Here is a 13,079-nt window from a genome sequence, read left to right as displayed (position 1 = left end):
AGAGGGGAATGTGACAAAGGTGCCAGTAATTGACCAAATGGAAAAATTTATTTTGAAAAAGAGTGAAAAAAGAAAAAAAACAGGGAAAGTGGGCGCCAAAAAATCTTAGGGGCCCAGGACCCCCTGGATCTGCCGGTGTTCTATTCTACATAAATCGTCGAAGCAATCTGACACATAATTGGTTATACTAATTATTGTTATTGTGTATATTTGGGTTTAAGATTTGGATTGGATCGTCCCTTGTATTATACTGTATTTTTTCCTCTTTACTCGTATTTACCTCATCTACTATGTTGAAAACTCTACTATGAAAAAATTTGTAACTAATCGTAAATAACGCGGGCCGTCCTTCACAATGCATGAGCCATCTTTTCCCGTAACGAAAGGGATTTTTTTTGGAGGGGGGGGGGGTGAGTATTCCAGGGGAAAGGTTATACTGGGGGGATTTGACAGAATTACTGTACGAAATTCTTTTTATTGTCTTAATTCTCTTTGCCAAATTTTTCATGCGGAAACGTTCCGGGGTAATTATCCAGATACCTTTTTCCGCGTGTTTTGATTTCCAGGAAATAATTTCCACGGAAGTGGGTATTTCTGGAGTGATTCAGAAACCATTAGAGTAAAGTCTTACTCAAATGAAAGAACGCTAAGGAGGCTAAGGAGACTTTTTCAGGCAGTATCGTCCGCAAGCAATTTTACAGGGAAGGGGATCCTCAGCGAGGATAGAACTAGGAGTTTTCCGTGAGTGGAGTATTTTTCATAGAGAGTGAGCCAGATTTACCGGCACTATTTGAAAAACAAACAGAAATTATTCCACATGTGAAGGGTTGCCCCCTCTTCAATACCTTGCTCTTTACGCTAAAGTTTGACTGCTTGTCTCAATTTTTTAAGAGCGTCTACTGAAACACAGAGGTCGTTTATTAGAATTGGAAGCTTTTTTAAAAGTGCTAACAGTTTTAGCGTACAGAACAAGGTATTGAGGAGAGGGCCATCCTTCATATACTGAATAAATCTACCAAAATTTGTATTCAAATTTTGTTTAATTTTTCATACACGGTGAAACCAAATTTGAACCTGCATTCGTTGAAAAACATTCAGAAATTCAATAAAAGCAACATTTTTTTTTTTAGTGAAAGTAAGGTGCGACATTAAAACATAAAACCAACAGAAATTATCCCGTATATGAAAAGGGTTGTCCCCTCCTGAACGCCTCGCTCTTTGCGCTAAAGTTTTTATTGTTTTAAAAAGTAGGGTTTCGACAAAGAGTCAAACTTTAGCGTAAAGAGCGAGGCGTTGAGATGGGGACAGCTCCTTTCATGCACGGAATAATTTCCGTTGGGTTTAGGTTTTAATGTCGCTCCTTACTTTCGTTTAAAATTAAATCTCTTAAAAGTTGCTTTGGCCCCTCGTTCTATGCGAATTTCCGAAAAAATACATGCGGGCCATCGTTTTTTACCGAGCCAGCGGTATTGCATTGACACTAAGAAGATCGATTGTTACCTCTTATCAAGAACATGGGCATCTTCGAAGCGTTTTTTTAACGTAAAAACAGAGTCCAAGTCAACTTTTCATAATTCATAGTTAAGTAAAAAAAAAAAAAAAAAAAAAAAAAAAACTTAGGGCACACACACAACAGAGGGAACATATTTTGAGTGTGAAAGGTCGGGCATCTAACATTGTGTAAAAGGTTTCGCTTTTTAAAAGCACCGGCATATTTAGTAAGGGTTCTTTAAATGAGTCCATATCTTCTCATTTAAAGTAAATAATTTCTGAGACCACACTGGCTAATCATGACAAAACACAAAATCGAAAAGAAAAGAAGAACGAGGATAAAAAACAGCCAGTGAAAAAATCGAAAATAATGCAAGTAGTTCGGTCAAGACCTCCGCTTGACCGTCCTCAGTGCAGAATAAACTGATAAAAAAAAACCTTAAAACAAAACTTAAATATGATGACCCTTTCTCAGTAACGGTGAAAGGGTAACTCGCAGTTACCCTTTCACCGTTGCTGAGAAAGGGTCATCATATTTTACTTTTATGTTTTGTTTTAAGGGTTTATTATATATGTTTATTCTGCACTGAGGACGGTCAAGCGGAGGTCTTGACCGAAATATTTGCAAAATTTTCAATTTTTTCACTGGCTGTTTATTGTCCTCGTTCTTCTTTTCTTTGCGATTTTGCATTTTTTTCATATCTAAAGCGAAAAGGGATATACAATACTCTTAAATTTAAGGAGAAGGAGTGTATCTTTTTTCTCAGCTGGATGCAGTTACGGAGCCATAACTACTTCATCGGAGGTGAAGGAAACGGATTGGGCGTAGAGGTGTTTCAGTGGTCCTAGTTCGAAGTACAGGATAAATTAGTAACATATTGGGTAGCTCATATGTCTATAGTAAAAATTGACTCCTTCGGATTGAAACCGCCTTTAGATTTTCATGAATAGAGAGTTGGTATGGCTAGCAGGTCTTACTTACTCAACACTAGACATCTGCTGGGTCCTACTCCGCCAGCTTCGAAGAGTGCAATGGTCTGAATGTTTAAGCATTGGTTGTAAGTTTGAAACTAATACCGAAGTGCCTAATCTGTCTTTGATTTTTCAACACTCCTAAGACTTACCTACTGTCATTTGTTAATTTTTTTTTTCCCAAAATGGAACCATGCTATTCAGTTAAACATTAAATTTTTCGTTTGAGCAAAAATGGCTCCTATTAGAAGCTTGAAAACATTGTTTTCACTCTTCTCTAAACTTACCAAATGCGGAAACTACACCCTTTCGTTTTTGGCAAGATATCATCTGTAAATATTAAAATCCTCGGAAATGTTCATTATATTGATTTCTTACTTTTTGCCTTGTGCGACAAGACGAAAGGTGTGTTTTCTTTTATTACTTCCAGCTTTTCAAAGTGTAATTACATTATTCGTCTGTTGAAAATCTCCTTGCTCGAATGCTTCCCCAACAGAAACTAGTTTACTGTTTTACGTTGAATAGCCAATTTTTTACGAGTACGTGCTCTGCAACTTGAACTGAAAAATAATAATACCATAAGCGTAATTCTTATATACATTTTAATTACATCAGACACGCCTTAAGCAATTAAATCCTACCCTATTACCAGCACAAGCCAGGCTTGATGGTCTTGAAAACAAATGGTTTTGGTTTCAATAGCACCAGCCAAGTTTTCTAAATGATTTTGAGATTGTTTGACAAATGCTCTTTCCAGGTTTAATGGGCAAGATGATACCGTTATATTGTTCTTATTTTGGAAGAGAACCAGCTTAGGTGCATTAAGCTTGTCCTCCTGGTTTACGAAAACTGAATCCCTAGAACTGCCTCACTATGCAGTCCACGTGGGAGACAAAAAGTCAAGTTTTCCTAACCCCTTCAGGGGGCTGTACTCTTTCAGGGGTCATTATCACTCTCATAGCAATTTAATGTAAAAGTTAAACTTAGTGTAAAGAGCTATATGTTTGAGGGGGCGTATCTGTCATATCTAGTATTATTTCTTATATTATATTACGAAGGACAGAAATTAGATATATCGAAGTTAAGTTCTTCCAAATGAAATACAACAAATCTAAAATAAACATATAAACTTGATATGCGCCAGATCTATGGGAGGTAGAGGGGGCATGTGTCCCGGACGCACGCTCGGGGTGACAAAACAAGCTTAAACTTGTAATATTTTTGGACAAAAATTGTAATATTTACAGTATTGATGGTGCGGCAGTGGGGGACAAAGTCTACATTTGTGCCTCTCCCCTGAGAAAAAACCTAATTCCGGCTTTGATTTGATATAAAATTTCAATTGTTAAAACTAGACGAAAAAGTAAATTATTCTATAGATGAAACAGGCTGCCCTCCCCCCACGCCAACTCCAAGCCCCTCGCTTTATTTGCTAAATTTTTAACATGTTATAGATATTGGTCATGCTCTCAGTAAAGCATAAGCTAAAGTTCAGCGTAAAGAGTGGGGCCCTTGGGGTGGCAATCCATCTAATCTGTAGAATAAGTGTTCTGTCCGTTTTAAATTTTAACTGTTGGAAATTGTCAGGAGAGACATTGAAAAAAAGGACATGAATGAACCTTTCAGGCATTGAGGATACCTTTTGTATAAGAAAAAGAATTTGTAGTTCAGACATTTTTGCTGTAACGTTTGTTACTATGATAATCGTAGAAGTTGTTAGATCTTATATAATATATTTATAAAAAGGGTCGGCCAATGTATACAGTGCGCCTTGGGGCCCAGAAACACGGTATCCTAGGATGTTTTTTGACTTTTGTTTAATTTCTCATTTTATGATATTTCACAGATTTGTCACCCTCTCTTCAAGCTATCTTTGGTACAAGGACCTAAGCATGAGACACGTATATACTAAGTATTTTGGGCGGGGAAAAGGAGGGTCGGGAAAACACACGTAGCCTACGTGTCTTTCATTGAAGGGTTCGATCCCATGATATAGTTTCTTAAAGACAAAAGATAGAGGACAGGGGAAGTGCAAATTAAATGAAAAAGAATTCAGAGGAACAGCTTAACTTTGATGGGAAAGAACTAGTTAAAATTATTTAGTGTTTCTTTTAAGTCGTCATACTTTTTACCAATAATGGGGAATGCCTCCCAGGAATAATCCTTAGACTCATAAAAAATTTACAATTTTGACATTAAAGTTCTCTTTTCTGTTTTGACCGCTCCCCTCATTTATTGCTCTTGGAATAATTTTCTGATAAGTAATTAGCGTATAGAAAATAAGTGATTGGTATAATCACTATAAAAATTACCAGGACTAGCAGTGGGTCATTTTCTGAGACGACACTAGGGGGTGCCATGATGAGGGCGTGAAAGAGGACAAATTTTCTTTTGGCAAGATTTGGTACTTTTTATTTTAGTTCTGATGCAGCTTTCTCGCTTTTTGAAGTTATGTACAGTTTGAAGTTGCCTAGTTATATGAGAAGGTCTTAAATGCATTGTTTTTTTTAAACAAGAGAAATAAAAAAGCTGGACGTCTAGATCATGTTCGAGAATTCACCTATGATACAGCTTGACTGATTGCAACGAATGGTGTATCCACGTTGAAACCAATGAAGAATATGCATCTCTTGTTTTGATTTTACGGCGAAAAGATATTAGCGACAGATATAGTACCTTCCGTTCAATATCTATACCAATTAAAAAGATGATCTACGTATTTTTAGGTTCATCAGCAAGGCCGTATCTAGGGGAAGGATACGGGTTTGACCCCCCCTCCCCCACCACCAAATGTTTTGTCCAACTCGTAAAAACGGAACAAAATGTATATAAACAAATGTTTGATGTGCTTTTTTACATAACTCTCCGCAACCCCCCCCCCCCCCGAAAGTTCTGGATACGGTCTTGTTCGTCAGTCAATACCAACAGAACGGGTAGCAATGTATGATGGCTCCAGCTTCAGAATCATGAAAAATGCGCAATATTTTATTTTGATTTCAGATGTACGAGAACTACTAAACATTTTGGTGGTAGTTATGATATTTTCAGAAATATTTGCTGACAATGAACTAAATGAACAGACGTTGAAAAAACCCAAAAAGGAACAAACGTTACTCTTTTTGGCAACAAAAATGTTAGATTCAAAAATCTCGACTGTAATTATGGGAAAAAGAATATATCTGCGAATGTAAGAAGAGACGGAAGTAAAAACCGCACCCTTGTGAAAATGGCACGCGTCTTGATTTCCCCTACCACCCATTTGGTTGATGAGTAATAAATTCTCGGCGTTTGGAATGTAAAACATACAGGAAGTGAAACAAATCGATCTGTCGGTCTGTTCAATTTTCTCTGACAATATCCGCAGTGGAAGATAAGCGAGTTCTAATCATTTATCTAATCCTGCGTGACTTGCAAACAAAAAGACTAAATGACTTAATTTGGATGCCAAAGTTGGCAGAATTATAACTATTAATGTTTTCTGTCGTATAAAAACTTTCTATCTCCAACTAGAGTAGACTGGGTTTTTGTAGAAATAAAATCGGTCTTCCCTTGAGGGAGAGGACTTAATTTGTAGATCGATTTCTTTTTTATAATGTATTTCACAAAAGATGAGTAAATGGTATTTATATCCCATTTTGATAATCACTCATCTGTAAACAGAGTTCAAGTTCTACGTTTGAAAAACCAAGCGAGAGGGATTTCCTGTTTGTCGAAAACTTTTGTTTGGCCTTCTTTTGCACATGTACCCTGGTGCATTCAAACACTAGGGTACTTCATTAATACCCAAAAATAAACATTATCATCTGTTAATAAAAATTAGGGGTTAGGGGGTTTGACCCCCCCCCCCCTCGTGAAATGTTTGTCCGACTCGTAGAAACGCAACAAAGTGCATAAAAAAACTTTGATCCGTTTTTGTACCCTCCTCTTCTCCCCAAAATACCCCCCACCCTCGAACAAGAGTCCTGGATAAGGCTAGTTTCTATAACTGATTTTTTGGTAACTGTTATACCTAACGTTTTCTGGCGTATACTTATTGACGTTTTGAAAATCCCATCCCGTCTAAAATTAGACCGAGTTTTCTCCAAAAGAGAGAAGTTGAATATTTGCAGCTTTAAGATGTTTAGATACTGGAAAAGCTTTATACATATATAGAAAATGCTTGCAGATGTCGCATTCCAAAAATGAGAAGGGATTCCGCGTTCTAAAACAATATTTTGGGATAGCCTTCTAAAGCGGATAGCCATTGAATGTGTTTGGATTTTTTACGGCTAACCTTTTGTTCTGAGACGAGAGGGTTTAACCTGATTTGCTTGTATATTTTACCTTTAGATTCCCAATTTTCAAGCTACATCATTTGATTTTCTGTAATAATTTTTTACTCCTAAAATGGTTTGTCTATAAAAGATTCCAGGGGGGGGGGTAAGTATTGGAGAAACGGGCCCTTGGTTAGAAAAGTGTCATATCTTTCTCGATCGTGGCAAACGTTATACAATTTGTGTATTTTTGTCTCGTGCAAGAGCTTCGTTGTCGTGCTTCATTGGTTGTTTCGTCTAGACACGATTTGAGTTTGCTTTTTTAGAGGGAGGAGATCCGAGAATGGCGTTGTGAATTCCTGTTGAAGCAAAAAACAAAAATTTCCGTGACAGAGCAGCAAAGACCTTATATTACCATGGGTGTGTATGTTATCTCTAGATTCTAATGTTGGAGCTGGATTAAATTTTCTTTTAAATGACGGCCATAAATATTGCAAATGAGGTGCAGTACTGCATTGTGAATTGTTCACGCCAAGTCAATGAATAGCATAATTCATAAGGTTCACCTTCAAGTATGGAATTTTTCGTGGGTGAGGCTTTAATGTTATATCCTGAACAGTGATGTACTGTCTCGAGTCGTTAATATCCCACAACAAGCGGTGAGCCTTTTCCTTCTTCAAAATATGAACATTCATTACGTTGTTATCATTAAGTGTAATACTCCCCCGAGCTCTATGTTTATCAGGTGATTGGGATCTTGTAATTGTAGAAACTAATGTAGTTCGTGGTTCTTCAGGCTAATGAACTGTCTAAATGTGGTTTGGTTTGAGGAAGACGTCTAAAACAGCTGTGCTTTTTGTCATAAAAACTAGAAATTTGATTGCTTTTCAATCAATCAATCAATCAATATTTATTAATTCAAATTAAAAATATACAAAAACAATATTATGCCCCAACAGAGAGCAGAGCTCGTAAGGCTGGGGCAGCACAAATGCATAAAAAAACACAACATCTGGCTTCTACGATATAGTTTATCAAAAACCTTGCTATTGTCTGGTTGTCGCTAAAGCCTGTTGCTTGACGAGGGCAATTAATCTTTTGAAAGGGCTGTTGAAAGGGCTTTGAAGGGCTGTTGATTCTGCTTGCTTTTTATTGCTAGCAAGGTAATATGGCTGTCCAAAACCATAACAATTTAATTGACAATTCAAATCCAACCTGGTCATTGGTATACTTTTTCTGAATTGTACTAACATCATTACATTTCAAGGGGGTAGAACTCTTCATGTATAACGAACCTTACATTACTAGAAAAAGAGTCACTTACGTCAATTTTTTTGAAAAGACATTTTTTTTTCTTTCGTAGCTCCAGTCTCCACCCTCATCTGGATCCAAAATGACCTCTCCTGTCAAGTCTCCTGTCAAACAGAGTCATGGTGATAGATATATACCGACTAGGGCTGGAAGACGAATGCTCGACTTCAGTATGATGGTAATCTTTTTATATAGTCTTTTATGAATAGATACTAAGTCTTATAAGTTTATAATTAGTAATAAGTTTTTAGTTAATAATACGTTTTTTTGTACCCTAAGGTTTTTTTAAGGATTATTGATTTTCTTGAATTTGACGTTTAATTGTCATGATGTGTAAAAAAACGGTTCAATCAAAGGGGCTATCTCTACGCTTATTCTTCTCAGCCCCTCTTAACAGCTAAATTAAACAAGATGTCTCGCGGAAACCTTGCAGAATATGGGCCATGTTCTTTTTGTATTGTAGTTCACGCGGGTTCGAAGTGGGCCACTTTTTCACCCCGAACCTTGAGGAAGTCCTAAGACTACTCCGATTGAGGAGTCCTGCCAGACACTTTAAAAAAAATAGATTTAATGTTTTTCTGAGCATATTTTTTCGTTTATAGAGAAATCATGAATTCAAATAGAAACAACATGAAATAGAAAATGCCCTTTTTTCTCAATTTGTGATTTCCGCTGAGACTTAAACCACGGTATCATGTTTGTAATCAATAATAGCTTTTACGTGACCGTTTGTATCAGATGAGAAGGAACTGTGGATCCATTTCTTATTTATAGGTCTTGGCTATTGAGTAATATATTATTTCCTGTTAGCGATATTTGCCGCCTTTCCTGTTTACTTTTATGAAATAATAATGAAAAACGCTTGTATTCTTCTTTCTATGGGCTATTGTTCGATTGACTAAGGATTGCACTCGTAAGTCGTAAAAAGTACAAAATACATGTAGTTCTATTGTGTTTGTTAATTTTATGAAAGGTTGTAATACAAGTTCTGCTCCTGTTGTGAAAATCGAATTTTCTAATTTAATAAGTCAAATTTCAATAGCTGAAAATTTTATCTTTTATGCGTTATGTCAACTCTTCAAACACAAATTTGGATCAAATTGTTGAATGTTACTTTGCGTATATATTTTGCTTCATTGATGTATTTTTGATCACCCTGTTCTCAAAACTTTATGATGAACCGAGGGAACGGGTTAGATTTTATAAAAAATTTAGAAAATGTTGGAGGTAGGAAGAATTTCCTACCGACCTTCAAGCACCGTCTGAGAAAAAGGTGTATGGAAATTGCCTGCTTTCATGCAAAATAGCCCCTACCTCGGAAAAATACTTAAATGTGCACACATATGCCCATTTGTTCAGTTCATGTAATGCAAATGTTTCTTTCAATCGATTTATCAATTTAAAAAAATGGATATATATATATATATATATATATATATATATATATATATATATATATATATATATATATATATATATATATATGTATTGTATATATATATATATATATATATATATATATATATATATATATATATATATATATATATATATATATATATATATATAAAGTTTTTTTTCTTTTAGAAACATGACTGTAAAACTCAAATCGGTAAAATTCTAGGTAATTGACTTCTACCTATCTCGGAAAGGGTTTAGGTTAGGAAAATGAAACTTCCAGGGATGAGTCTACAGGCTGAAGTATGTCCCAGGAAGGTATTTTAAAGTACCCACCTCCAATCCTTGTCCCTCTAGAGGGTCCTGAAATTTGCCTACATGACAGGTCTATACCTATTGAAATTTTGACAAAACAATACTTTACCTTAATTTTCAGTTACCAGCTGCTTTTTCTCTGCCTTTAGTTCTGAAAATGCAATTCCTGTTGTTTGAGTAGAATTTGAGCCATGTCAATGTTTTTTTTTTTTCAATTTAAGAAATGTGTTTGCTTATCTTTAAAACCTTATAAAATGGGATTGAGCAAAGTTATGAAGCTGAAAGCAATTTTGTTGTACTTCAATTAAGCAGAAGATCTATTTTTCAAGGTTTCATTTTTATAACACACACATTTTTAAAGGTCATCAAAGGTCAGGGCCCTCTAGAGTGAGAAGGAGTGGAGGTAGGTACTTCAAAATACCTTCCCAGGACAAACCCTTTCCAAGATAGCAAGAAGTCAATTAACTAGAATTTTACCCTCAAATCTTTTTTAAAGGCCATTTTTTTTTAGAATAAATGCATTACTTTGAAGACATATTTTTAGCTTCTGTGTGTCGTTCGTTTTAGATATCAAAGCGGTTTGGGCCGATTTTGACACTAAGTTGCATTAGTTGTAGATCGAAGACCTGGTATTTGCACAGGAATTTATATTAAAACTAAGCACTATGCAAAACCCTACGAAATCATTTTTTAAGATTTTTGCCTATGAAAAATGCCGGTAATTATGGACAGAATCGTAAAAGCCATTAAGTTTTTAGGTTACTGTGGATATGCGGGTTATGTAAGAATAATATTCATAATTTATACATTATTTTCATGTCTAGGGCATTTATTGGCCTGAATATAGCCCCTAAGGCGTTTATGAATTTTTTCACCAAATTAAAAATGCCGGTAATTATGGCAGAATTGTAGAAACAGTGAAGTTTTTGGGAACCGCGGAGCTTCGGGCTATGTCAGAATAGTTCTCATAGTTTATTTATTATCTTTAAGTCGAGGGCATCTGTTGGCCTGAATATAGCCCCCGATGCGCTTATGAAATATTTCACCAAATGAAAAATGCCAGTAATTGTGGGCAGAATCATAAAAAACCGTGAAGATTTTAGGGCATTGTGGACCTGCGGGCTAAGCCAGAAATGTTCATTATTTATACATTATTTTAATTCTGAGGGCTTCTATTGGCCTTAATATAGCCCCCGAGGCCCTTTAATTATGATCAGGATCATTCTATATGTTGAATAGTTACATTTTTAATTCGTTTTGTTTGATTCGATTCTGAAGTTCAGTTGTATTTAATTCAGCCTGTGGCCGTTTCTTTCAGAACTTCATTTAATTCAGAACTTCTGGCCGTTTCTTGAATCCCTATTCTCTTATTCCATAAAACTATTTACTCGTTAAAATTATTCAGCTAATATTTCTGTTGTATTTTTGTCTTCCCATGGATCCTATTTGATAGATTGTTTTGTTTTTCCATTTTTGCCGGTTGCTTATCACGTTATCATTTTGTTCACAAGTCCTCCAATAATTTAATTGGCCTAACTCCATATTTTGGTACAAAGATTGCTTTGATTTTTAAGATGTTCGTAAAAGATAGTGTCAGTCTTTACAGTGGAGGAACAATGATATCTGGTACAGAATACTAATATTTGTGGGGGACAGTAGATTCAGCATGGAAACATATGAGCCATGTTATGAATGTAAATGATTTTATGGCATTTTAATGACTTTTATAGGCTGTAACAATTAGCCCGGTTCTGCTCATGATAATAAATCTTCTCTGCTGAAGTGGTATTTGATAATTGACGTTATGGCTTTTTGAAGCGAAGCAATTTTTTGGTTTTTTATTTTAAATTTATATTATTCTAATGGCGTTAGTTTTTCCTTGTTTATAAGGAAAAACATACCCTTCACTAGGATTTAACAACTTGTGGAATTTGTACACTTGTATATTTGGAATACTCGTATAATTTGTGATGATGATGGAATTGTTATGAATGCCTTTGGGATTTGAGTATAGAATTGAAAGGCTCGAAATATTTTTTGGGGGGCTATAAATTAAAAGTCAAATAAAGATATGCATAATGCCTGCGGAAGGATATGGAGTGACATGAGAATCCTCCGAGGTTGGCCTGAAGGATCTGCAAAGATAATTGGATATATTAGGGGGAAAAGAAACAGCACAATCAAAAATCATTTTGGGGTCTCTGTTGGGTCCATTTTTTTAAGGTTTTATCAAAGAACTGTACACTGTTTGCTTTATAGCCTATGCACATCAGGCACATACACAACGGGGCCAATACAGTGGAAGGGGGTAAAATGTTGTTTTTTTTTCAAAATCTAAGTGGGTTTTTTTTTCAAAGTTTAGGAGGAGTAATTTTTTTCAATTTTAATGAAAGTAGCCTACAAAGGAGCCACTTTTCAATGAAAATACAAAACAAATATTTTTCAAAATCTTGTGGTGGTACAAAATCAGGAGGGAGGAAGGGGCTCTTCTCAATTGACATCACTGGACATACTTAGTATGGACTAGCACAAATCAATGTATATTCCCGATTCCACGGAAAGAAGCTGGTTGCATTAGTTAGCTGTAGAAGTAGAAAACCACATTGCTTGATTAACAATTCACCAGCAGAAGCAACTAGCCCTTATACCTCTCCTGAAATATCAAGATTTTATTTACTTTACTTTAATTTCTCATAATTTTCCTTTGTTTTGCCTAATTTTTGTGCATTTTGCAATTGTTTAATTTCCTGACATAAAACTTACTAAATGTCAAAATCAAGTTTACATCAAAGTCATGAGGAAAATTAAAATAATCACGGGATCTCGCAAGGTGGAGTCTCAAGACTTCCACATCCTCCTGTGTAATTTCGTTGTTTAAATGACCGTGTCTTCGACTCAGTCTCCCATGTCACCATGGCTGCCTCAGATGCACAAGAAGTGGTTGAGCATCGCAACCCCTCTTAGTTTATCATACTGCCTAAATAAGCATTGTTGACAACTTGTGTCTATTTCCTTTGAATGTACCTCCCATAGCCAAGATTATATAGTGATAGTGAATGAACATGTTTTTTTATTTTCTTTGATGGGTGATCTTCTGTCATTGATAGCATTATAAATGAAAAATTATGATATACTGCGTAAAAGAACACAAAAGGATTTCAATTCGAACATTAATAATAGTCATTAGGATCAAGTTAATCTCGACAGAGATGTTGAACTACACGATTATTCCGTCTCTGCTTTCCAGTGTGTTCTTGGTGTCATACTTGGCTTATAAATCCATGCTACACTGTTCAGGTTGTTACTTTTGTCATAAAACGTATGTTGTTTATTAAAGCA

The 13,079-nt window shown here is 35.5% G+C and overlaps 1 protein-coding gene across 5 annotated transcripts in view; it reads left to right on the top strand.

The window, feature by feature from the left end:
- LOC136033101 (fizzy-related protein homolog) overlaps nt 1-13,079 on the top strand; it is a 112,385-nt gene that overhangs the window by 21,688 nt on the left and 77,618 nt on the right. For all 5 annotated transcript variants that reach the window (XM_065713710.1, XM_065713713.1, XM_065713712.1 and 2 more), the window contains one exon: nt 8,080-8,205. In XM_065713710.1, coding sequence (XP_065569782.1) covers nt 8,080-8,205 — 126 coding nt within the window. The remainder of the gene's footprint in view (nt 1-8,079; nt 8,206-13,079) is intronic.

The sequence above is a fragment of the Artemia franciscana genome, chromosome 11, assembly GCF_032884065.1.
Source record: "Artemia franciscana chromosome 11, ASM3288406v1, whole genome shotgun sequence".
Lineage (NCBI taxonomy): Eukaryota > Metazoa > Arthropoda > Branchiopoda > Anostraca > Artemiidae > Artemia > Artemia franciscana.
The sequence above is the reverse complement of the archived record's forward strand: the minus strand, read 5'-3'. Positions and strand labels throughout refer to the sequence as shown.